The 22633-nt window shown below is 53.4% G+C and overlaps 7 protein-coding genes across 7 annotated transcripts; 2 read left to right on the plus strand and 5 right to left on the minus strand.

The window, feature by feature from the left end:
* Window positions 1–3872: 3872 nt before the first annotated feature.
* Window positions 3873–4859, plus strand: J4E79_001154 (uncharacterized protein; the record flags this gene model as incomplete). The annotated part of the gene is made up of 1 exon (XM_049350064.1): window positions 3873–4859. One exon carries the CDS (start codon window positions 3873–3875, stop codon window positions 4857–4859), a length of 987 nt encoding a protein of 328 aa, XP_049215223.1.
* Window positions 4860–4938: 79 nt separating this feature from the next.
* J4E79_001155 (uncharacterized protein) lies at window positions 4939–7109 on the minus strand (the record flags this gene model as incomplete). Its single annotated transcript, XM_049350065.1, has 3 exons — window positions 4939–6221; window positions 6467–6548; window positions 6642–7109. The coding sequence occupies 3 exons, from the start codon at window positions 7107–7109 to the stop codon at window positions 4939–4941; spliced, it is 1833 nt and encodes a 610-aa protein (XP_049215224.1).
* Window positions 7110–9112: 2003 nt separating this feature from the next.
* On the minus strand, window positions 9113–10507 carry J4E79_001156 (uncharacterized protein; the record flags this gene model as incomplete). Its single annotated transcript, XM_049350066.1, has 1 exon — window positions 9113–10507. One exon carries the CDS (start codon window positions 10505–10507, stop codon window positions 9113–9115), a length of 1395 nt encoding a protein of 464 aa, XP_049215225.1.
* A 1447-nt stretch (window positions 10508–11954) lies between these two features.
* Window positions 11955–12218, minus strand: J4E79_001157 (uncharacterized protein; the record flags this gene model as incomplete). Its single annotated transcript, XM_049350067.1, is given in 2 exon segments — window positions 11955–11990; window positions 12006–12218. The coding sequence occupies 2 exon segments, from the start codon at window positions 12216–12218 to the stop codon at window positions 11955–11957; spliced, it is 249 nt and encodes an 82-aa protein (XP_049215226.1).
* A 728-nt stretch (window positions 12219–12946) lies between these two features.
* Window positions 12947–13648, minus strand: J4E79_001158 (uncharacterized protein; the record flags this gene model as incomplete). Its single annotated transcript, XM_049350068.1, has 1 exon — window positions 12947–13648. The coding sequence occupies one exon, from the start codon at window positions 13646–13648 to the stop codon at window positions 12947–12949; it is 702 nt and encodes a 233-aa protein (XP_049215227.1).
* A 941-nt stretch (window positions 13649–14589) lies between these two features.
* On the minus strand, window positions 14590–18114 carry J4E79_001159 (uncharacterized protein; the record flags this gene model as incomplete). The annotated part of the gene is made up of 1 exon (XM_049350069.1): window positions 14590–18114. One exon carries the CDS (start codon window positions 18112–18114, stop codon window positions 14590–14592), a length of 3525 nt encoding a protein of 1174 aa, XP_049215228.1.
* A 2166-nt stretch (window positions 18115–20280) lies between these two features.
* J4E79_001160 (uncharacterized protein) lies at window positions 20281–22533 on the plus strand (the record flags this gene model as incomplete). Its single annotated transcript, XM_049350070.1, has 3 exons — window positions 20281–20348; window positions 20396–20447; window positions 20497–22533. The coding sequence occupies 3 exons, from the start codon at window positions 20281–20283 to the stop codon at window positions 22531–22533; spliced, it is 2157 nt and encodes a 718-aa protein (XP_049215229.1).
* Window positions 22534–22633: the final 100 nt, after the last annotated feature.

The raw sequence follows: 22633 nt of genomic DNA on the forward strand, positions 1-22633 counted from the left end.
GCACCTTGAGTTGGAAGTATTGGACGTAATCCCGGATCGCAAAACCATGGGCGGCTTTTGTGCTGTTACCCCTTCTGGGGTCCAAAGAAAACGTCATCTGATGTATGCATTTGCTCACATGCTGCAGTATACTTTTCCAATGCTCATACTTACATCCTTCTTCTGAACCAACAGAAAATCGATAAACATACCACTTCTGCGACAACCTCAACTGGCAAGGATAATGTATTGCCATTCCAAGCTGCCAACCGCGCGTCCTCCTCGGAATTTTCACACGAGACATACTCAACACAGACTGCACCTCGCGGAAGGATGCTGGTACTTGCTTCATCAGAAGCTCTTATCTCAACTTTCATGTTCTTCCACTACAGAGACCCAGCTGCGCTGATCGATTGGGCGATCGCACAACAGGCCTTCAATGGATGCATGATCCTTCTCTTGGATGCATTAGAATGCCGAACCGTTACCACAGGTGCATTCAAAGCAGAACAAGCCTTCGTTGTCTTCAAGGACCTGTACGAGAACAGCGTTCACGAGCTTGCAGGGTTGGCTGTAGAGAAGCTCAGTTTTTGCTTGCAGGAGTTGCACAGGCTAGTAACACTGCCGTCCGACGTCCAATCGCTTGGACAGAGGCATACCGCTATGCAAGGGGCGCGGCACAACAAAACAACACGAGCTTCGGCTGTGACTGACACAGTGATGGGTCACACTGGAATGTTTCTACTCGAGGACATGAGCCAGCAAACTGCCGCGAACGAAGTCTTTTCCCCGATGGCTTGGAACAATCCCGATATCGCCATCCAGACCGAAGAACATCGTAATGCAGGTCTACATCGCGGAGGTACATATAAGAAAGAAGCAACATCACCCGAAGATTATGTAGCCAACGCTCGATACACAGACAGCATGCAGGGCTTGCGCAGATCGACCACGTTGCGATCAGCGTCCACACGATACGCGACTCTGTCTGAGGACGATCACATGCAGCCACATGGTTACACTGCTCCAACCTCGCCTGCAGACTTTTCAGTGCTGCATGAGCATCAGCTGAAGAATACGGTAGATCATCGTGGGTGGCAAACGTCCCGAGGAGATGAGAGTAGCCGTCCGCTTCACTTATATACCCAATTCCAGAAGGTCGCGACATCAGGAGACCCACAAAACGACGTGGTTTGGCATCACGAATGGAGTAATGATGTATCGGGTGGGATTCAGGAGCGCAGGCCCCAATCCTCCGCATGGCCACAAAGGCATAATTCATGTCCCGCCGTACCTCCAGTCAACGCTCATCCGCCGATTCTCAGACCGGCTTTCTCCTCACCGGATGACATTGACCGGCCTGCCATGGAGCGAAGGTCACTAAACACGCCCATCACTTCAGCCGAGCACACACCTTTCAATATATCAGAAGGCTTCTCCCGGCTTGTAGAGACGAACCCGTGCGCCCCTTTCACTCCTCGGCGCGCAGCACCGTTATAGATGTCAAGCATTGCTGAGATCACACCAGGCTTTTCATCGACCGTTCTGGGAGGGTTCCATGGAGAGCAAGGGCAGATTAGATCACAAGTCGTGATATATCCGTCAAATATCGCTGCGTCGTCGTCACTCACGCCTATGACAGAGAACATGAATATGAACGACTGGAATAGATACGCGGGTAGCGAAGGCTTGGACTAGGGGAGCATTTGATTGGTACAAAGCTGCTTTGACTAGATTGCGAAGGGTTCACTTGTTGATGGATCGTATATTTGGTATCGGAACGAAGCATCTCAGGCCAATATCGTGGCGAGTCAGAATGGAATACCCCACCAAGACTGTTGATATCGTCCTCCAGTTTTCCCCATTTCCTTCTTCAAGCTTAGCAGCTTACCCGGAATCTCGGTTCAGATCGCATCTAAGTGCGAAGCCACTTGGAGTTATTTGTCACAAGCGACCCCACAGTCTGGGTTAGGCGGCTCCCACCAACATTCGCTGGATGCCGAGCGAGGTTGGATGTACGACTGGCTGGCATGATCCACTGCAATGGTAGTGTGTGAGAAGTCTGGCTCACATAATCAAGATGACAATCTGTGAGTGAGAGGATGATCCCGTGCAGCTCGGACCCGTTACGCCACGGTCCGCCACGGCTTTACCTGACATCCACACTCTCACAGCCATGCATTCTCCCGTCTCCATTCCGCCAATCACAAGTTAATCAACCCTCGCATACAACAACATGGGCACCACATGCTAGTCACGCAATCCCGATAGTCTGGAGTGACAGGCTGTCGGAACACGTCTTCAGGATCGAGGCCCCCAGCGCCGGAACCGCAGTCTCGAGATCGGTGAGGTACGCGCGAATACTACGTCGCACAGCAGCCAACCAGCCGACAGCCACACGCAGCAAAGCGCTCAACGCCGATAATTGCACATGCTGCAGGGCGCCGTCGATAACGTCGCCGATCTCCACTGCTTCGAGCTACGAAGGCGAGTATGCTGTTCCGAGCATTGGTTTCGCGCTCATGCTGATCGACGGAAGACTTGCTCTGGGGCCAGATTCGCGAACTGCGGTGGCGTGGAGACATGACTCGAGTTGACACGTGCAACGTTGAGCCTCACTCTTTGGTGATCTGCGTTGTGCGCGTGGATGCTGGGATGTGTTGGTGTTGACACCTCGTGGTTTGCGCTGATCCTTTGGTGGTGGCGATTGGTAAACGCTTTTCTCAGCTTTCACCGGGTGTTCGCGATTCCAACGCAGCGCAACGCAATCGACGCAATCGCGTCGTCATAGACGGTAACGAGATTTTCTGCTGCAGGTATGGTGTCTACCGGGATATCTGCACGCGCTGACAGTACGCCTCTTGGACTGCTTTTTTTCTCTCCTGCATTCCACATACACTGGTCGAGCCGGAAGCGGTAATCCATACATGGACGCGGGGAAATTTCGCCGTCTCTTGCCATGTTCGAGTACGATGCTAAGGCGTACATACATGATCGTAGACTCCGTAGTGTGTCTCTATCTCGACTAATCGGTGTAGACTATGTTGAAGCGGGAGAGGTAAAGTAACACGGCGTTTGTGTGCTGATCTGGCCTGATGACTGCATAGTGTATGTGCAGATATCTAGCTAGTGTAGCCAAGACCTTTTCACGATTATGCATGTGCAGAATCTGGTACACGGGCGCGTATGTCGCTAGTATGCGTCAAATACCTCAGAATAGCATGGCCGGTAATAGCGTAGGCCCAAGGCTGCGTTGAATGGGTAGCTTCCTTCCACCCTAATCCGCAGCAACTAGAACCAAAACCAGGCACACCGCCTACAATGAAGTTGAAGTACTCTTTGTCGAAACTGTGAGGTATGCCTTGAACGACTGTGTTGAGCATCATGAATACGCTTCGATGTTACAGCGGTCCTCAAGCGACGGGTAACTTGGTCCCCACTTCCCTGCGCTTCAAAGACTGTACGTAGAAACTGTGTCGCATTCCTAGGTAGAAAAGAAAGATAGAGCACCCTGATATTCCCGTGCTGTAAAGCAGTCACAGCACAGACGCGAAAAGTTTGTGGGCGCATGCCGCTCATCGAGACATAAAGGTGATGGATGGATTGCCGTTCACCCTGAACGTTTTGGCAAGGCTGAGCTGGTGCCTAATCGTCGCAAGAACGCGGAAAGGATCGGAGTAAGCACAACACCTGATGCTGTTGGTCGGCTGTCCGACAGTGCCGATGGGGCTTCTCCTCATCAAAGAGAGTGTTTATAAAACCATGTTCTATCGTGATAATGATGGTAGTTAGAGTGCGCACGTCCAATCCGATTTGCCCGTAAGATAGAATACCACGGCACACCTATTTGCCGAGTGTACATCACAGGATATCCCATCATATCATACACAGCTATGAGCATAGAAGAGCATGGAACTACCACTCACGGAGAAGATACCCGCAAATGTCGATACCCCTTAGGAAATGATACCTCAGACACACTGACGCTTCCCGACGGGCGCAAGCTGGGTTACGCACAGTACGGGTCGCCTTCTGGCCATGCCATCTTTTATCACCACGGACTTCCAGGGTCTCGCATCGAAGCAGCTTCGTACCAGGATATCGCTCTGGAGCTAGGCTTACGGATAATCGCGGTCGATAGACCTGGAATCGGCTTGAGCACGCCGCATCCCCAACGAACATTGTTGGATTGCCCAAGAGACCTACAATGTCTCGTCGACCGTCTGCAACTCGAGAGCTACTCTGTTCTGGGTGCATCTGGAGGAGGCCCCTATACTCTTGCGTGCGCAGCAGCACTTCCAGCTCCGCAGCTCAAATGCGTATCCGTTGTATGTGGGGTCGGACCAATGGACATTGGCATGAAGGGAGCAGACCTCCAGCACCAATTTGGCTTCCCGTTCGGATGGAAGCACGCGCCCGTCTTTCTCATCAAATGGTTCTTCAGCCGCGATGCTTTTGGGCGTATGGATCTAAGCGACGAGGAGCGTTTACAGCGTGTGCTAGACCCCTCAAAGCTCGCCTCAATCAAGGATCCAAGGGATCGCGAGATCATGGCAGATGAGGACCTCATCCGCCTGATATTACGATCAACTCGTGAAGCGAGAGCGCAGGGTTTCGACGGTATAGCGTTGGATGGGCGAACGATATGTAGTGACTGGGGTTTCCGGGTCGAGGACATCAGGAAGGATCTGCCGGTGCAGTTGTGGTATGGCAAGGATGACTGTTTCGTACCTGCCCATCATGGAATGCAGATTGCGGCGAGGCTGGGCGGTGACAATGGAAATGTCGTTTTGAGGGTGGAGGATGATACGCATACGACCATCTCGCAGAGGTGGAAGAGGGCGCAGCTTGAAGCTATTGCTGCCGTGATGCAGGGGTGAGGCCCCGGTGGTGCCAAGCCCGTGCTGCCTCGGCAGACCCCACTCTAGCCTTGCACCTCGGATTATCATGAATCTACACTCAATCGTCAACGCCATGTTCTTCGTCCCGGACGTTCCAACCTGTCCTTCTCACCAAACTCGCTCGTCCGCCTTGCTTGCGGGTTCTCTTCTCTTTCATTTGTGTACCTTCAATTTTCTGTTTCTGCGCCGCGTTCTTTTCCTTGGGCTTCATGAGCCCGTAGTGCTCGAACCATGATCTTACATACTCCCAAAGATCGGTGGCCACTGCCCAAGGCCTTCTCCCGTACACCAATCCGAGTGCGACCACAACGCAAACGGGTATGCCGATAGCCCAGAGTTGCCAGAACTGTTTTCTACCAGGGCGAAAGTCGTCCCCCATGCTGAAGATGCCAGCAAGCAGGGTGAGCGGGAAGACGATGGATGCGAACAGGCTGAGACGAAGGCCGAACTCGCCGTCTGAGACGCCTCTGAACGCCGCCCGAAGATTCGCGAGATCGTTTGAGACGGAGTTCAAGGCTTCTGCGCGATCGCGCAAAGGCTGCATCCTTGTGTGTATTGTAAGGAAGTCCTTCTGCGCATGCTTGATCGCTAGAGACGCTTCTTTGGTGACAGTTTCATCACCTAGTTGAACACCAAGACGCTCTAGGTTGAGATACATAGCGCGCCAAAAGTGATTCAAGTGTCGGCGCATGTAATTGATGTCCTTCGCAATCTCATTGATCTCCAGTAGGTCAGACTTCCATTTCTTTTTGGTCAAATTGTCGTCGATTTTGGCTTGGTAGTCATCTGCGAACCATTCAGCCCTCGCAATGGTGGTATTCATGAGCTCAAGTTGATTAACCCAGTGTTGCGCAACATGTTTCAAGAGGTAATAAGCAGCATTGGATGACTTCAGGTTCGTCTGCTGGATCAAGTCTGGAGTGGCAAGCTTGGTCCAGTGGAATGCTATTTCTTCCATAGCACTGGTAAGATTTCGCTTTTGTTGGAACATTGGAAGATTCATCTCTTTTGTACCCAGACCAACTTCGGAGAACATGAGGGGAGCTAATGTAGAACATCCGTAGTGGTACGGCCAGCTCTGATGAGAGACCGCTTCGAGTTTGGGGGGTCGAGATGAATTGTGGTCTTGTGCTTTCCAGAGTTCCGACCGGTCGGGGAAGATTGTGGGATCTTGCAGGATCAAGCAATCATCTAGAGCTTTGCGTGCACTTGGATCCAGTTCAGCCTCGTGATTTTTTAAGCACTCGCTTGCAGCCACACCCGTCGCCCGTCCGCCGCTGGCCGACTCCGTCTTTGGCGGCTCGCATGCGGTAGCAAAGGCGGGATCTACTAGGATGACAGCTAAAGTGGGTGGCCGTCAGCAGTGATCTACCAGATAACATCGTCTCAGAAGCCTTACCATCCCAACCTTCATCGTTCGCCTCTCCATCTGAAGGAGAAGTCTGTGATGTCCAGAACGAAGCGCACCGTCTCACAAAAGCATGCCTTCGATCAGGGGTGCCTGATGATGGTACGTCAATATCCCGCCACCTCTCGTATCTCCGACGATTCACTGCGAACGACGTCTGCAGTTTCAGAACATTTACCGACTTGGCACAGAGCAAAGTCCGCAATTCGTAGTAGCGCAGCGTGAATGACTGCCCGGGCACTGACATCGATGGCAATCCTCTATGTGGGATGGACCAGGAGTCCGTGAACTAAAGATGAGTGTACGAAGTCAGTGTCTGTCTCACATACAGTTCGTACATGGATATTACTAACGTTCCAGGTATTCATCTGCTCGCTGAAGACCAGAGGGTCGACGCCTAGATGATGGCCCAGTGCATCCACATAGTCCGGTTCCATATCTTCAAGAATGAAGAGCCGCTTGTGTCTCTCCTCACGGCTCTTATTGGCTGGCTTCTCCTTGAGGTACTCCCGGAGCACAGCAGCGCTCTTAAAGCCACCTTTTTCCACCTCCACAACGCTTTTGGCCTTGAACTCCAAGCAATAGCATCGACCCGGCGTACGTTGATGCTCTTTCTCGTAGTGTTGCCTGACAGCCTGACGGCCGGCTTCTCCCTCGTTTGCTAGCTTTTCCAAGAAGGACTTGAGCGCTGGGAATGCATCCTCGAGCGTGTCGAGACATTGCAGATAAGGCTTTCCTTCAAAGCGGGGAGGAGGACTGGTACGTTGTCCGTTTTGTGCCGATGTGTCAGTCATTATGATAGGATCTTTGGAGAAATCCATCTTGATAGCCGGAAGATAATACAATGAGAGCTGACAAATACTTGTAGCGGGCCAAAAGAGCAGGCTGAGAAGGAGGACTTGCGCGATCAGCTCCTTTTCTTGACCGGATGCTGACAGGATATAAAGGCGCAGCTCAGCGCTGCGTTCGAACCCCCTCGCGCATGGTAGCTTGCATACCAGTTCCTCTGGATTGGAAACACGTTCTCAGTGATGCGATTACGTCGCTGTTCTCAGCAAGATTTCGGTGTTGCGGCTGAGCATGCTGCGCCCACCGTGGCTGCCTCAGCTGATAACCCCGCATAAACTCAGCCGCGCTTCCACATGGTACCGGAAGCAACGATACTCTTCATCGACCTTGACCTTTCCTTCGCAATCCTCGTGCTCGGGCTAGAGTCAAGTCTCAAGCGATTTACCATGGCGACTTCAACTTCATTTTCCCCGTCAAGTATCCTGGCGAATGACCCAGTCTCGCAGCTGCGGAGTATAGTACAGCCTTCTCCCACCGATTTCTTCGAACACGAATCACTCGATCATTCGCAGCCTTCCATAAGGCTGCTAAAGATATCACCAACGCTGTCAGCTGAAGGCCTCGTCCAATGTTCCATATCGCATACGACCATAGACTATGCGCCCTATCGTTGCTTATCGTACGCGTGGGGCGAACCTGAACCGAAACAACTTGTACTGATGAACGGAAAACATTTCTTCGTTCAACCGAATCTCTTCGAATACTTGAAGGTCACCAGAGCCGATCCTGAGCGTACAGCTCATACATATTGGATAGACGCTGTTTGTGTTGATCAAGAGAACACAGTCGAACGGAATCACCAAGTCATGCAGATGGGGAGGATATACTCCAGGGCCGAAACGGTCATTGCATGGCTGGGACTTGCGTCGAAAGAGACAGTTCTACATTATCATGGAGAACTACAGCTGAGGTACAGTCATCCTTCTACTTGGAAGGAAAGAACACCCGTGCGGGAGGCAAGAAGAGCAGTAAACAATGATCTACTCGGCAACGACTATTGGACCCGAGCATGGATCACACAAGAGCTCAAACTTGCGCGCCGCATCGCCGTTGCAATTGGGCCATTAACGATCACAATGCATAGGCTTCGGGTATTGCTCCGTGGCTTGCCTGGGAATACAGATGAAGCAATCGGTCGAGTTTTCGCGCTCATTAGCAGTCAAAAAATTGTCGGAAACCCTCTAGCAAGCCTTCTGTTAACATTCCGTGACAAGAGATGCAGCGTTGCCAGAGATAGGATCTTCTCACTACTTGCGCTATGCTCTGAGACACATGCTATCACAGTCGATTACGGTTGTTCGGGTCTTGAACTGGTGTACTCCATCATGAAGAGCAATGAGCATACTCTCTGCGCTTGTTCTACTCTCGTTGTTATGCAAAGCCTGGCGCCTGAGATTGACAACCTTCAGCCCAACAGCGATGGCCGAATCAGGAACGGGTCGTATATTGAGATTGAGACAAACGGGACTGATTGGGTACATATTGGGGAGGGAAATGAATGCGTCGTTCTTAACTACATTTGTTCTCGGGCTTTTGCGACCAAAGACACGAGGTTACTACCTGATGCGACCTATTGTGGGCAGGAGCATATCAAGTCGCTTACAAAAACGCCCACGCCAACCAATGCGTACTCCGCGGGTTCAATAGAGCCAAGAGATACGCAACCTCTTGGTAGAAGCGTTGCTGCGATCGGCCCAGGGCGGGCAAGAATCAGGATATCTCTATGGTCCCTCTTTGATCTGTACGGTAAGGATAGCCTACAAAAGAGACGAGTCCAGCTTTGCCCAAGGTCATGGACCGGGACTAATGGATCCATGACTTCAATTCGTGTGGGTTATGGCAGTTGGGATATTAACGCTGCTGGGTCTGCACCAGAAGAGTCGGTGTTCTGAAGACGAACCCGCGAGCTAAATAATATACGCGTTCGTAGATACTAGACTACAGCATTAACGCATACACTATCGAACACATTTGCTCACTCCAAGCTCTTAAGAATAGCAGGCAAAACCTCCACCTCCGTGAAATCCCAAATCGTGCTCGAACTCCCCGAAGCCCAATTCGCACCCGTCCAAAACGTATTCGTCATGCCTTGCAGAGCCACGAAACGCTTGTAAAAGCCGTTCTTGATCTCATCGACCGAGACGCTCAACGCGAAGGGCGAATGGTTGTTGCTAGCCTTGATCGTCGTAGACTGGTTGGCGGGGGGCAGATCAAGCGCATCGCGAATCCTCTGGACCGTGGCGAGAACATCAGAGGTGAAGTAATCGTCCGAGGCTTCCATGGGAGTGGAGTATTGCACTGAATAGAGGTTGTCGATTTCGGCGGTGAAATAGTATGCGCCTGGCAGCCCGGGGATACCGAAGGCGGCTTTTGCGTCGTAGTTGTACATAGAGACGCCCTGTGGGAAGCCAGTGTTGGCCACAACTGCGTTCCAATATCCGCTGCTGTTGAAGCGAGAGAAAAGGTCTGCTTCCTCCGTGTTCAAATCCAGGAACTGGTCGAGGAGGGCGACCTTAGGAGGAATGGTCATGAGAAGTTTCTTTGCGCGGATGGTCTGAGTGCCTGATGGGGTTTGGGCGACCAGAGTGACGCATGAAGGGCTGCGTGTGATGGAGTCGATGTTGGCACACTTCACAACAGAGCTGCTGCTCATCCCGAGTTTCTGTTCTGCGGCGTCCCAGAGCGCTTGCTGGTTATGGTTTGCTTGCGAAACTTTGGTCTTGTTCTTGCGTGCTGATACTTGCATGGGATTGAAGAGCTTCATCACGTAGAGGGTAGGCTGGGCTAGGATGTTGCCCATGCCTTGGAATTGCAAGAAGCCATCATACGCCAGCGCACCCAGGTCGTATTTCCGCAGGAAGTCACCCCAAGGCATCAACAGGTCCTCCGGAACGGGGTCAGGGAGGTGGTATCCACGGAAGAAATCGTCTGGGTACTGCGTGAGAAGAGCCTGGTACTTATCCAGAGCTACAGCAGAGGCATTAGCGTCGACGACGGGCCATGAGGGCCCGACGACCGAATTTCGGAAATCGACTGCCTTGGGCTGGCCACCAGGCTTGAAAGGAGCTAGGGGAATGTTGAGGGAGTCGAACAAGTGTCGAACGGTGGTGGTATTGACGAGGACTTGGGTGCCGTAATCGAAAGTCTCGCCAGTCGCCGTGTCCTTGTAGGTGTTGGTGTGTCCACCCAGCCGGCACTCTTTCTCAACGAGCGCAACCGATTTTCCAGACTGCTGCAGCCGGATGGCAGCGTGAGTGCCACTGGAGCCTCCACCGACCACGAGCACGTCGTAATCGTATTCATTGGCGGTAGCCAAGGAAAGGAGACCGGGCGCCACAGTCAATAAACCTAGCCGCTGTAATTGTACCATGGTGGCAGAGGGTCTTGGGGAAGAAAACGAGAGGGATGTGGTGCGGGAAAGAAAAACGATGTGACTTTGGTACAAGCGATCAGAGGTCTTAGATGAAGCGGACCGAAGACGGGACGACGGCGCTATTCATCTAGTGTCGGCGAATATGTTTGTCGCCTCTACGATGGCCTCGGGGTATACAACAAGAGAGCTAAATTCTAGGTTTGACTAATAGTCTTGTTACTACATCAGCGGCTGCCCTACTCACCGCTTCCTCATTTGTAGCCAACGCCTGCGCGAATGCGAATTCGCCTCGACCTACGGCAGATCCATCACTCTCAAGATGCAACACTCCAGAAGCGGAAACATTTGTTTAATGGGCTGGATGCTGAGTTCCACACCCATAGAGCTAGCAAAGGACGACCGAGTTCTGAGGCGCCTTCGCGCGGGTAGCATGGGACTTGCTTACGCGTCATTAGCCGGTTTTGAGTACGGAATGAAGGAAGCTGCGTCAACATGGTTGTTGTGTCGAGATGAAGTCGCGAGATGTGGCTGCCACAAAAGAAGTTCGGAGGCTGGAGACTAGGCGACGTGACGCGCTGAGATGCGATGTTGGGAGTGGGTCGAGGATCGTTACTCGACTCGCCTTACCAGCCTCGTGGGACTAGCCTTAAGACCCACTTCCATCACCCTAGTCCGGTGCCTGCAGGAAGTCGCAATAGACGCCGCCGACGTCTTCTGGTGATCGCACTTGAACCCAAAAGTGACGTCCCTGGTAATGCTTCTTGACAATTCCTCACAAGCTCGATGCAGGAAACATCAATTATCGAATCTTCACGACCGCAGGGAAATGGATGACTCCATGGAAACAGCAAGATTGAGGTTATAACGACCATCACTGTAGTAACCAAAGCCTCAGGTTGCTTCCCACCATGGGGCTTGTTTTCGGTGTATTGAGTGTAGTAATACTGCTATGCCATATTCTTCTATACTCCCATATCAGGAACGAAGAGTGAGTCTATAAATGCAAAGACACTCGAAACCAAGGATAATGCCTATGATGATAAAGAAGGATAGGGGTATACCAAAAACGCCGATAAAGGAAAGCTCCTAATCCCAAGAGTCTGCGGTGCGCCAAGTGTATCTACCGGTGGGATATGCAACAGTCGATGTCATCGATATAACCACACAGCTACTCCTGCAACTGGTGCGTGGGGCAAGCACCCCGGCCTTTCTTATCCCACCACTCCTTGATACAAGTCTAAGACACATGTTAGCACCTTGGGCCCATCGTACTGGGAAAAGGAAAGACAAACCTCATGGAACTTGCACCAGCAAACCAACCTAGCCATCTTGTCCCCAGATTCAAAGTCTTCCAGACAAATCGTGCACTCGGCCTGTCTGCCCTCTTCATCAACACAGTCCTTCTCAGTCGCGACGTACGGAAACATTCCACGCGCAGCATGGCTCATTCGATTTGCGTTACTGGCGCCTTCACCATTACCTGCACTGCTCATACCGCGGGTGCGTTGAGTGGGTAGGCTGGCAGATGTTTGCGGCGTGAGTGCAGCTGTTGGGCCTGGAGAAGCGGAGTGTAGGGCGATACATTCTTCAATGTGCTGGGTGCGGTCCGAATCGTCGTTGTCAGGGCCTTGGGGAGGAAGCTCCTCGCCACAGATGGGACATTCGTCTTCCTCAGGGATTTGGCGGCGAGGCCGGGTTGGCTGGGCATTTTGAGGTTGAAGTGGAGGCGGTACAGGGGTTGACATGGCTTGGCTGAAAGGACTGGTCCCCGAGAAAGATCCGTACCCGAAGTTCACACGGTTTTGTGCGTTGCGGGCCCGGTTGTTGGCTACGGTTTGGGAAATGAGAGGTGCGCGGTGATGTGGGTGTTGCTGCTCGATAGCAGATGGCGGGAGAGGTGGCAGCCGCCGCTCTCCCATATGCGAGCCCGCATGATAGCTCACTCTCCTACTTTGATTGCTCTCGTTTGTGGGGTCGCGTGTGCCATATGCATGGCTCTGGCCTGCGCCGCGCGAAGCATCATGTACGCTGGACGACGATCTGTGTGCGCGAGGATGTGGGGGTGGTGGAGGTGGGACCTGTGAAGATCGGGGTGGGATGGGCCGAGAGCCATGACCGAGTGAATCGTATCGTGGAGGTGGGCTGAAGTTTGGATCAGGTACACAAGGATTGCAGACGCGGACTTCCTCGCCTCCGCCTAGCGCTGGGTTGCGGAACGGGCCGAAAGTTGACATGGCGCTCTCGTCTTCTCCTGTCAGATCGACGAAGTTTGCTATATTCTCGGACGGCGGATGCACGATGAACTGGCGTGGAATAGTAATACGATGTGGCGAGCATGAAGCGCACACGACCCTCCCGCATTTCCTGTTCTTGTTGTCAGTAAACAGTCCAGACGGGCGCAACTTGTAGGTTTCTAAGCAGACGAGGCACATGACCTCAAACGTCCGATGGCTGACACGACTGCGACGATAGGTCTGGCGGTACGTACCTGCAATGATGCCTCCTAAGTAAGAATGTAAAGGGCTTCTTGCACACCGGACACTGAGACACTTCGTTGTCCGGCTGCCATGGCGGCAGCACAATATCACTTTGTCTCCTCATGGTGCCTGTGTTCGCTTGTGATGTGACGGGCGGGGTGGGAGGTAATGCGCGGATGGAGGCAGGCGACGAGTCCAACATGATGGGATCCGCACTCGAGTCGCCCGCGCTTTCCGAGTGCATGCGTATGCTCGACGGCCGCCTCATGGGCGAGTCGGCGGTTGTGAGACGTCGCTTGCGGTCTGAGCTGCGGGAGGAGGACGAGTCGGTGCGTTGCGAGGAGCGGTTTGGGAGGGTGTATCGTGACGGGGAAGGGTTCGAGCGAGCTTCGGTGGCGGCAGCGGGGTTGCTATGTGCAGTCGGTGGTTGCTGGTTGGCAGTGGATTCGGTACCGTCTCTCAGGAAGTCCATCCATGTTTCGCGGTCCTGGGCCAGGAAGTGTGATGCGACAACGCCCTGTGAATGGTGTCGGGAGTTGCTGCCCATAACAGCCTCGCGTGGCCCGTCTATGGTGCTGCTTGCTCCGTCATATTGACCGCCGTATGCGTGCGAGTGGTGTGAATAGGGTCCACTCGGGCGTTGATTGGCGTTCGGAGGCATTTGGGAGAGCTTGTGACGGATCGACGCGACCGAAAGCGGAGGGAGCGAGCCAACAGAGGCCAACAGCGTCAAATTCACGCGCGAGTGAGCAACAGCTTATGTGATGGTGAACGGGAGGGGTGCTCTTCGTAGAGAAGGTCGGCCGGCTCACGGCGACATGCCGCCACTTGCTTGGGCGTCTGCGTCGCGTGTGGGCTTTGGCACTCGGAACGTGGATAGCGCTGCTCGTTCCAGTCAGCCTGGAGCCACAGGGCAGCTATCTTTCACCCGCCTGTAAGTCGCGCAGCGCTGGGTTGCGGTGTAGAGGCCGGAGGTGGGTGGGTCCTGCGCGTCGGCTCGGCGAGGGGAACTCCAACCACGCTGCTGTATGCGCCGCTCGTGAAGGTGCAAAGTCCAGAAGATAGATCAGAGAAGAGTCAGGCGACAAGTAGCGCACAACGCGACACGTACTGGTGAGCAGAGAGCCGTGGCTTCTAAGCGTGGCCGGCCAATGTTGGAATGCCTCAGGCGCCACTATGCCGTTATCTTAGCGGTTTCACGCGACCATCTGCGCCGCCACGCCTGCCTTAGCCTTGCGAGAGAACAACGGTGCGTCGCCGCGTCTTCGTCGGCCCTCTTCACGTGCCAAAACTTTGGAGTGTCCCTCTGCCATGAATAGTCGTGGATTGACTGGAATTACTATTGTACGTTACTACTCGTGCCTGTGCACTCCGTTCCGCTTATGTATATAGAAAGTATCAAGAAGTATGTAGTGGCCCCGTCTACGCCCAAAAGAGCCCATCGCTCGTGTATCCCAACCAACGCCATCAAAATCGCTTTTGCACAACTATACAGTAAGGAAACTCGTAAGCGCACGTTTTGCGCCAAGATCAAGATTAAAATGGGAATCTATCAATCCCAATATGGTATACGGGAAAACAGACATTAATGAAATGACTTTTTCATCTGTGGTAGCTGCGCCCACTGTGTTGTGTGCTGCCACTGCGACTGCGGTCCACAATCTCCGCTGAAGCCTCAAGATGACTTCCCGCGTCATACACGTCACGTTGGACGCTGTCTTTCGTCACATGGTGCTGGACAACACCAGTGCTGAGAGGACGCTCCGACGTTCCACCAATCGCTGGAGGCGCATTCAGTTCACTGACACCGTCATTACGGTATATGCTCGATGCTGCTGATGGCCCAGGCGAGCGCTCTGGTGAAGGTTCGGTCGATCCAAAGGGTAAGCGAATGGGAAGGCCTCCAGGTCCGCCCGGTTGCAGGTGCTGACTTCGTCTTTGGCTGCTCGGACTTACTGACGTCGGCACGTCCATAACAGTCGACAGCCGGTCTGGGATGAGAGCAGCTTCCGTCGACTTCGTACGACGTGAGTTCTTGCGCGGTATTGATGGCACGCGACTTGGAGGTCCTGGTGGTTGCGTAACGCGGGAAGCACGCGACCCAATTCTACTGGGCAGCTCGATTCCGCCAAAACTCTCAATGGGTCCCAGAGCCGGTGCAATAGGCGAAATCCGATTGCCTGGATCGTAATCTCGTTCCTCGTCACTCGTGTCTGAGTCGCTATCGGAAGAGTCTCGTCTCCCTCCAGCCAAGGCAGCCGCTGTCGCTACGCCTGACCCTCCTGATGCGTTCCGAGCTCGCAGAGGTGACTCAGGACTGTCCCGATATGGCTCCTGCACGACTGCTGGCGACTCAGCGTCTTCTTCCACGGCCATCATCTGCGGTGGTATTCGTGTACTTCTGACCACTTCAAATCCCTTGCTCTTTTCCTTCTTCCGCCCACCCAATAGGTTCAAGCTCTTGAACCAACCTGTAGCCGACGAGACAGGACTCATTGGATCCGCAGGCCCTGTCTTCAGCTTTCGCGTAGGTTGAGAAGACAAAGCAGGGCCACGAAGTCCATAGTAAAAGTCTGACTCGCGCACGGAATAGTCGGTATTGTTGTTGTTCCTTCTATCAAGATTTGGGTCCGAGTCGTCTCGATTCAACCGCAGATAGGCTGGAGCAGGTGTGCCGGAAGTACGCGACGGGCCTTCACCGGCTTTGATAGCTTCAGTGTCCAGATTGTCCGAGTAGGGGGCGTCCACAATGTCTGCACTCCCCAGAGGCGCCTTGCCTGGTGCAGCTGCGGTTAGAGAATCCATCGTATGCTTGCGAGGGCGTGGAGGTCGATAGTATGGATCCGCGGCCTCCATGGTGCCCATCGTTGGTCGGCGAGAGCTCTGGCCAGAAGACCCACCACCTAAGAAAGTGAAGGGCACCGGACCCGATCCTGGAGTTGGACTGACATTTCCGTAGTCGCCCTGACTGAAGCCGTCAAATCCAACACTTGCCCGTTGGCTGTCTCGGTCATAAGGCCCATTCAACAGCACGGCTGAACTGGCAGACATACTTCGAGATCGACTGTTCATGAGCTGTATGTTCTTGTTCTCATCGTGTGACAACATGGCAGCGTTCGAGTTCAGACTACCACGAGTGTTTCGATGAACGTTACGTTTCGACAGTTGTCGCTTTCCAAAGACCGCGGTAAGACCACCTCGCTGGTCCGCACCTACGCCACCAAGTCGGGCAGAAACTTCGATGATTGTCTGAAGAGCGTTCAGGAAGAAGCCGAAGACCAAAACGATAGCGTGTAGTAACAGGATGATGTATCCGATCCAGCCTTTGGGTGCTTCATCCACGTCGAGGGAAGGTACGAAAGCTACCGAAAGAAGGACGCAGATGAGTCTGATTGTGGCGAAGAAGGTATGGTACGCATTCATCGAAGTATTCGACTGGAACGGCCGGAAGGCATGTAGAGTAAGGATCAGAATAACTTCGCATATAGCAAGTATGATGATTTGCGCGATGCCAGACGGTTGAATAGCGCCGATAGCGATGCCACGGATGATAGTGAGCAGGACAGGGATGAAAGAGAATGGAGCGGCATCATCCGAGTAGGTATTGTAGAGTGGTCCATAGGTCAAGACAGTAGGGAGGTCGTCAAACAAATGAGCACGAGGGCGTGTGGTGAAGATAAACCAGAATATCCAGGTAACTGATCCGGCGACGATGATCAGCATGATGACGGCTGAGGAGACGACGGAAGCCGGCGAGCGTGGACCGACTACGAGTTGGAACAGGGACAGCGCTATAATCGGAAGCATGAAGTAGTTGTACACGACACGGATGATGTTGCCGGCGGTGAAAGACCAGTTCTTCCCAGTCAGATCACCATCTTGCGTGTTGGTAATCCAGCGGAAGAGCCAGCGTATAAAGAAGCCGAGCTGGGTAAGCACAATCACACAGGCTATCAGAACGAGTAGGAAGATGGCCATGCACGCCCATATATCACGCTCTCTACTCATCCCAACGTACTGACCCAGGCGGTTCAGGCCGTAGGTTCCGTTAGCAAAGTAGATGCCGTCAACAAGACTCTGGGAGCCGTTGCCTTGACTGACGAAACTCTGATTAAACAGGAGTAACGACCAACTGGCCTGGCTGACGACGGGCTGGAAGTAACCAGGGTAGTTCAGGCTGAGACTTCCTGCCAAGACGATGAACTGGATGTACTGCAAACAATCTCCAAATCCTGGCGTGACCAGCCGCAGCAGGTCCTCATCTCGACCATAGTTACTGGTCCAGCGGAAGATGTTTGACGTTCCCCATGGGCTGCAGGTCGCCGCGAACACGGTTGCAATAGCCACGAGGGCGAGCACGGCAGCCGGAAGGTAGCATATCGCGTCGGATAATTTTTTGCCGAGGTCTGGTGTGATGTTTGCAGAAATGCAGCCGAGAGCCTGTGCATTGTCGTCACCAGAAACGATGCGCAGTGTCGAGGCCCAAGTCGAGAATGCGTACGAGCTACCGAAGTTGTGTGCGACACTGACAGCTGGTAAGGTCCAGAATTCGCTCAAGTTCCCACCGAAGGATGGAGCCACCGGGCAGCTTGTGTTCAGTACGGACTGACAAAACTGGGCGGCGGGCGCGTTGTATGCGTTGTAGGTCAGGACCTTGTTGTTCCAGAACAGAGTAGTGTAGTGCTTGTGGTTCGGAGCGAGGTTCACAATCTTGCCAAACGTCATATTCGGGTCCTTCCAATTGTCGTCGTTCAATGGTGGGTAGTCACCAAGCTGGGCCTGACCCGAGACATTGCCGTATACGGTGACATTAAGAGTGTGATCCGGACTGAAGTCGGCCCAGACGTATTCGGGGGTGAAGCGGAGGTAGGGCGTTTGCTTGCCGTCGGCCAGGTAGACCCGTGTCAGGCAATCTTCAAAGTTTACGAATACGGCGCTTGCGATTGGCAGGAAGGAGGCTATGGCGAGGAAGACGAGAAGGGGGAAGAATGCGCGCAGGGCCGGCAACGTAGATGCTTTCCGTCTCGATCGTGGGGGCGTCTGTGTGGGTCGTATCGAGGGTATCGTGAGCTGTTCGGACTCAGGCAGCCGCAGCGCGTCATCGCGCGAGGTGGTAACGGCCATCATGACGTCCCCCTCTTCATGTTCACCCTCCAGCCTGCGTCTCAACGCGATCGTCTTAAGATGGTGTCGCAAAGATGGGCCGGTGGCGGTCTCCAATGGAATGTGTGGGCGTGGCAGTAGTTTCGTGGGCGGCGTCGGGGGTGCGGTGGGTGAGCGTAGGTCGGAGCAGTCTGTTGTGGAATGCGTTGGGGCACAGCTGAAGAGTGTACTACGGCGAGCGAGGGTAAGCCTGCTGGGAGTGAAACAGGCGTCAGAGGAAGCTGCGCCGATGAGCTGGCAGGGGCGACGGAACCCGGGCGATCAGCAGCGGCAGTGCATGGACGAGAAGACGATAACAAAGCGTCGTATAGCGAGTGTACGAATCGAAGGCGGGTGAGGTTGGAGAGCTGGAGCCGGAAACCCAAAGCGTTGGTAGTGAAACTCCTGAGGCGAATGTTTACGGTGGGGTGCAGCGGATCAGGAAAGCCAGGCCATGGAAGCGCGACCAACAAGGCGCTAGCTTCGTATACGGTGCACACACGCTCCTTCCGTTTCGACTCGAGGTTGGCCGCAAAGAAGGTGCGGGAATGACTGTTTTCCCAGCGCCGCCACGGCTATGATGCTGGCCTTAGCTGGCTGCACTGGCGAACAGGGCGGCATCCATCGCGTTAACAGCCCGTACTATGGCCAGGCATGGGCGCAACGTCATCGTCATGCCACTAGGGGAGCTCTGTGTAAAGGAGAATTAGGGCCTGTTATGCTCAATCGCGATCCGGACGGAGAAGACGCGCATGTCACGGCATGTGATTGGCCCGCAAACACACTTTTAACAACTTCAGAATGCGGAAGTGCCACATCCCTAGCGCTATTGGCAGGACTGAGCAATATCAAGAGTCGACATTTCATCACATGTCCAGTATCAAGGCATGCTTCCCAGTATTACTACACATCGACATCTTTAGGCCAGCTGCCGCCCGTCTTTTGTTGAGGCCACCTGCTGATTAACGCGTTGTTCTTGCCTTAGAGCAGTGGCGCAGCCAGCAGACTAAATTTAGCGTCCTGCCCAGCCGTGTCGATCCAGGTTTCATCCCGCATTCGCAGACCACAATGCGAGTCTTCTGCATTAACATGCCTAATTTTTGAACGCGTAGCTCGGTGCGCTCACGGCTGCTTCTACACGGTGTTTCTTGATTCAGTCAGACTTAAGCCGGCCTCAGCCGGGGTCCGTGGTAAGCATCTGTCTCAAGACGTATTTGACGTGTCTGTATGCTCGTTCACATGTAGTATGTTTGACTATCGTTATCATCATGTATCGAAAGGACCATCTGCGTCAAGAAGTGGACGTCGACCGGCCTCTTTCGCAGCCATCGACTCTTTCCAGAGATTGGAGAGGCTATGGTTTTCATTCACGTGTATGATGATCAATCTTAAAGGCTCATTTGGTTGTTCCTCGAAACCAACGGTCCACACGCAATTCGGTGCAGTTGACTTACCACTATTCGCACCATCAAGGTCAAGCTAGTGACATTGCATCAGATTCCCGACTACGAAGACACAGGTTCACGACAAAGATCCGCAGACCATCTCAGATATGTTGATGCAATGGACGTAGAAATGAGGCGTTTGGTCGTCCAGCTGGGACGCATTTGCTTGGCGCCAAGCACCGTGAACCATCTCGTCATCTTGCAGTTCATCGCGGTTCTCAAACAGTCGTCGTGAGTTCGTGTCCGGCAACACAGAACCACTGTGACGGCTGCTCGGGACACGTCTGAACAGATCCGTACTACCCTACACCTTGGCAATCCCTCGCGTTCCTGTCACCCGGATTTCTTTCAGGCCGCACACCGTCTCAAGCTTCATCTGGCAGGTCCTGCAAATACAACATGCGCGTTCCATGGAACCCCGCTCCTATCAGCGATATCATCGTCCAAAAAGCACAAGTCCAACGTCTGCCCAGATGCCGGCTCAATAAAAGTCGGTTAAGCCGTGGAAAGCTTCCTTGGCACATGGCTAATGAGGCAGGTGCGTATCTTCAACGTCTTGGCAGTGATTGTGATGCTCCGCTCCGCATAGTGACGCCGCGCCCGATAACCCGGACTACAAATTATGTCCCAGTAATCCGGCTTGATCTCACAGAGGTCTCTCCTGCACTTCCGACTTCTTGAATCCGTCTCAAGCTGTGCAGAAAAGATGGCCATCAAGAAGGTGCTCGTGGCCGCTGGCCTCTTGCTGGGGTCTGCTAAAGCCATAACAGTCGAGTAAGTCCAGCCTAATGCTTGCGCACCTTCATTCTGACGATACTTAGGGGCATGCTTGCTGCACCTCGCAGAAGCACTGGTAACTTGAGCCCCAAGGGAGTGAGTCGACCAGCTTGTCTCTTATGGTGGCTGGATGCTGACTTTGTAGGACCGTGCTTTGTTCTCCGAGACGAAATTCAACTGGACGTCTGAAAAGTCCAGCACTTCTTGGTACTTCATTGACACCGAGTCTGGAAACATCACCAAAGCGCCCTTCGGAAGCGATGCCTCGGAGGTTGTGTGGGTCGGTGACACTGCGGACAGCATTCTCTACCTCAACGCAACCAACGAGGAAATTCCCGGAGGTGTCACTCTGTACACTGCTGATCTCAGTGGCGACTCTTTCGAGCCAACTTTGGTAGCATCTCTACATGCTCCTCTTTCTGGATTGAAGGCTGTCAAAACCGAGTCAGGCATCAACTTTGTTGGCAATTGCCTCTCATACGAAAGCAATGGAACCGCATACAACCCCGAACTTGTCACAGCCCCGAAGAGTCTCGGACAGTTATACGACAGTAACTTTGTAAGGCATTGGGATTACTACATCACTGCCGAGCGTGTTGCTGTCTTCAGCGGAGTTCTGAACGGCGGCAACGGAAGCTACAACTATGGTGGAGAGCTCAAGAACCTGTTGTACGGCATGAACTACACTGTGACGCGCCCAGAGAGCCCTGTCCAGGGTTCCTCAAGCGACCCGGGTGACTATGATCTGTCTCCCGATGGTAGCATGGTTGCTTTCCGTACCAAATCCCCAGATCTCCCCAAGGCAAACTACACAGCTAGCTACATCTACGTTGCTCCATTTGACGGATCCGCGGTCGCTGTACCAATTAACGGACCTGGCACTACTGCCCCTGAGACAGCTCAGGGTGCATCTGGTGCTCCTGTTTGGTCGCATGACGGCAGCAAGCTGGCATACACACAGCAAGATGGCATCGATTACGAATCAGACAAATACAAGCTGTACGTTGCGGAGATTGATGGTATGAACAGCAAAGTCCGCTCCGTCGCTGAAGACTGGGATTCCAGCCCGACCGGTCTCCAATGGAGTCCTGATGATGTCGATCTTTGGGTCACTTCCGAGTTGCACGCTTCTGTTCGCTTATGGCTTGTTCCCGAAGACGCGCCAGCCGACTTCACACCCGTCAACTTTACCGGTCCTGATACAGTGCTTTCCGACTTCGGTGTTCTACCCGACGGCAGTGCTTTCGTCTCAGCAGCGGCTTCCTGGACCAGCCGGATGTTCTACAAACAATACCCTGGCCAGGACAAGCATGTCCTCTTCACTGCCAACGAAGTTGATCCAGAGCTGGAGGGTCTCAAGCCAGACTCTGTATCGAATTTCTGGGTCACCAACGATGACGGCGACGATATCCAGACCTTTGTCTTCTACCCCACTGGCTTTGACCCAAGCAAGAAGTACCCTCTGGCGTTCGTTATCCACGGTGGACCACAATCTACTCAGGGAGACAACTGGAGCGTACGATGGAACTTGAGAACTTGGGCAGATCAGGGCTTCGTTGTTACTGCAACGCAATTCACCGGATCGCCATCTTACAGCCAAGCCTTCACGGATAAGATTCAAGCTAACTGGGGCGGAACTCCTTACACTGATCTCGTCAAGGTCTTTGAGCACCTCCGCGACAACGTCGACTATATCGATACCGACCGTGCTATTGCCGCCGGCGCATCATTCGGTTGCTACATGACAAACTGGGTACAAGGTCACGACCTAGGCCGCGAGTTCAAAGCCCTCGTCTGCCACGACGGAAAAATCAACCAAGTCGGTTCCTACGCCACCGAGGAGCTATGGTTCATCCAACGCGACAACAACGGCACGGTCTGGAACGACCGCGCCAACTACGAACTTTGGGACCCTCTTGCCCATTTCGCCAATGCCAGCACACCCGAGTTCATCATCCACAACGATCTCGATTACCGTGTTGTGCAGGCCGAGGGACTGCAGACGTTCAACATTCTGCAAAGCTTGGGTGTGCCGTCGCGCTTCCTGCACTTCCCCGATGAGGGCCACTGGGTGACTAGCAGGCAGAACAGTCTTCTCTGGCACAAGTCCATCTTCAACTGGATCAGGTACTACGTCGGATTAGACGAGGAGCTGTCGATGGATGGCGTTATCACGCAGTAGTTAGCTATCGAGTTTGAACAGCCCGTAGTCATACGAAGCAAGTGCAATAGAAACATTTTTATCATTGTGCCCAACGTGCCTTCTTGTTTGCGCATCACAG

Source organism: Alternaria viburni, assembly GCF_023758015.1.
Source record: "Alternaria viburni strain BMP 2772 chromosome Unknown scaffold_2, whole genome shotgun sequence".
Lineage (NCBI taxonomy): Eukaryota > Fungi > Ascomycota > Dothideomycetes > Pleosporales > Pleosporaceae > Alternaria > Alternaria viburni.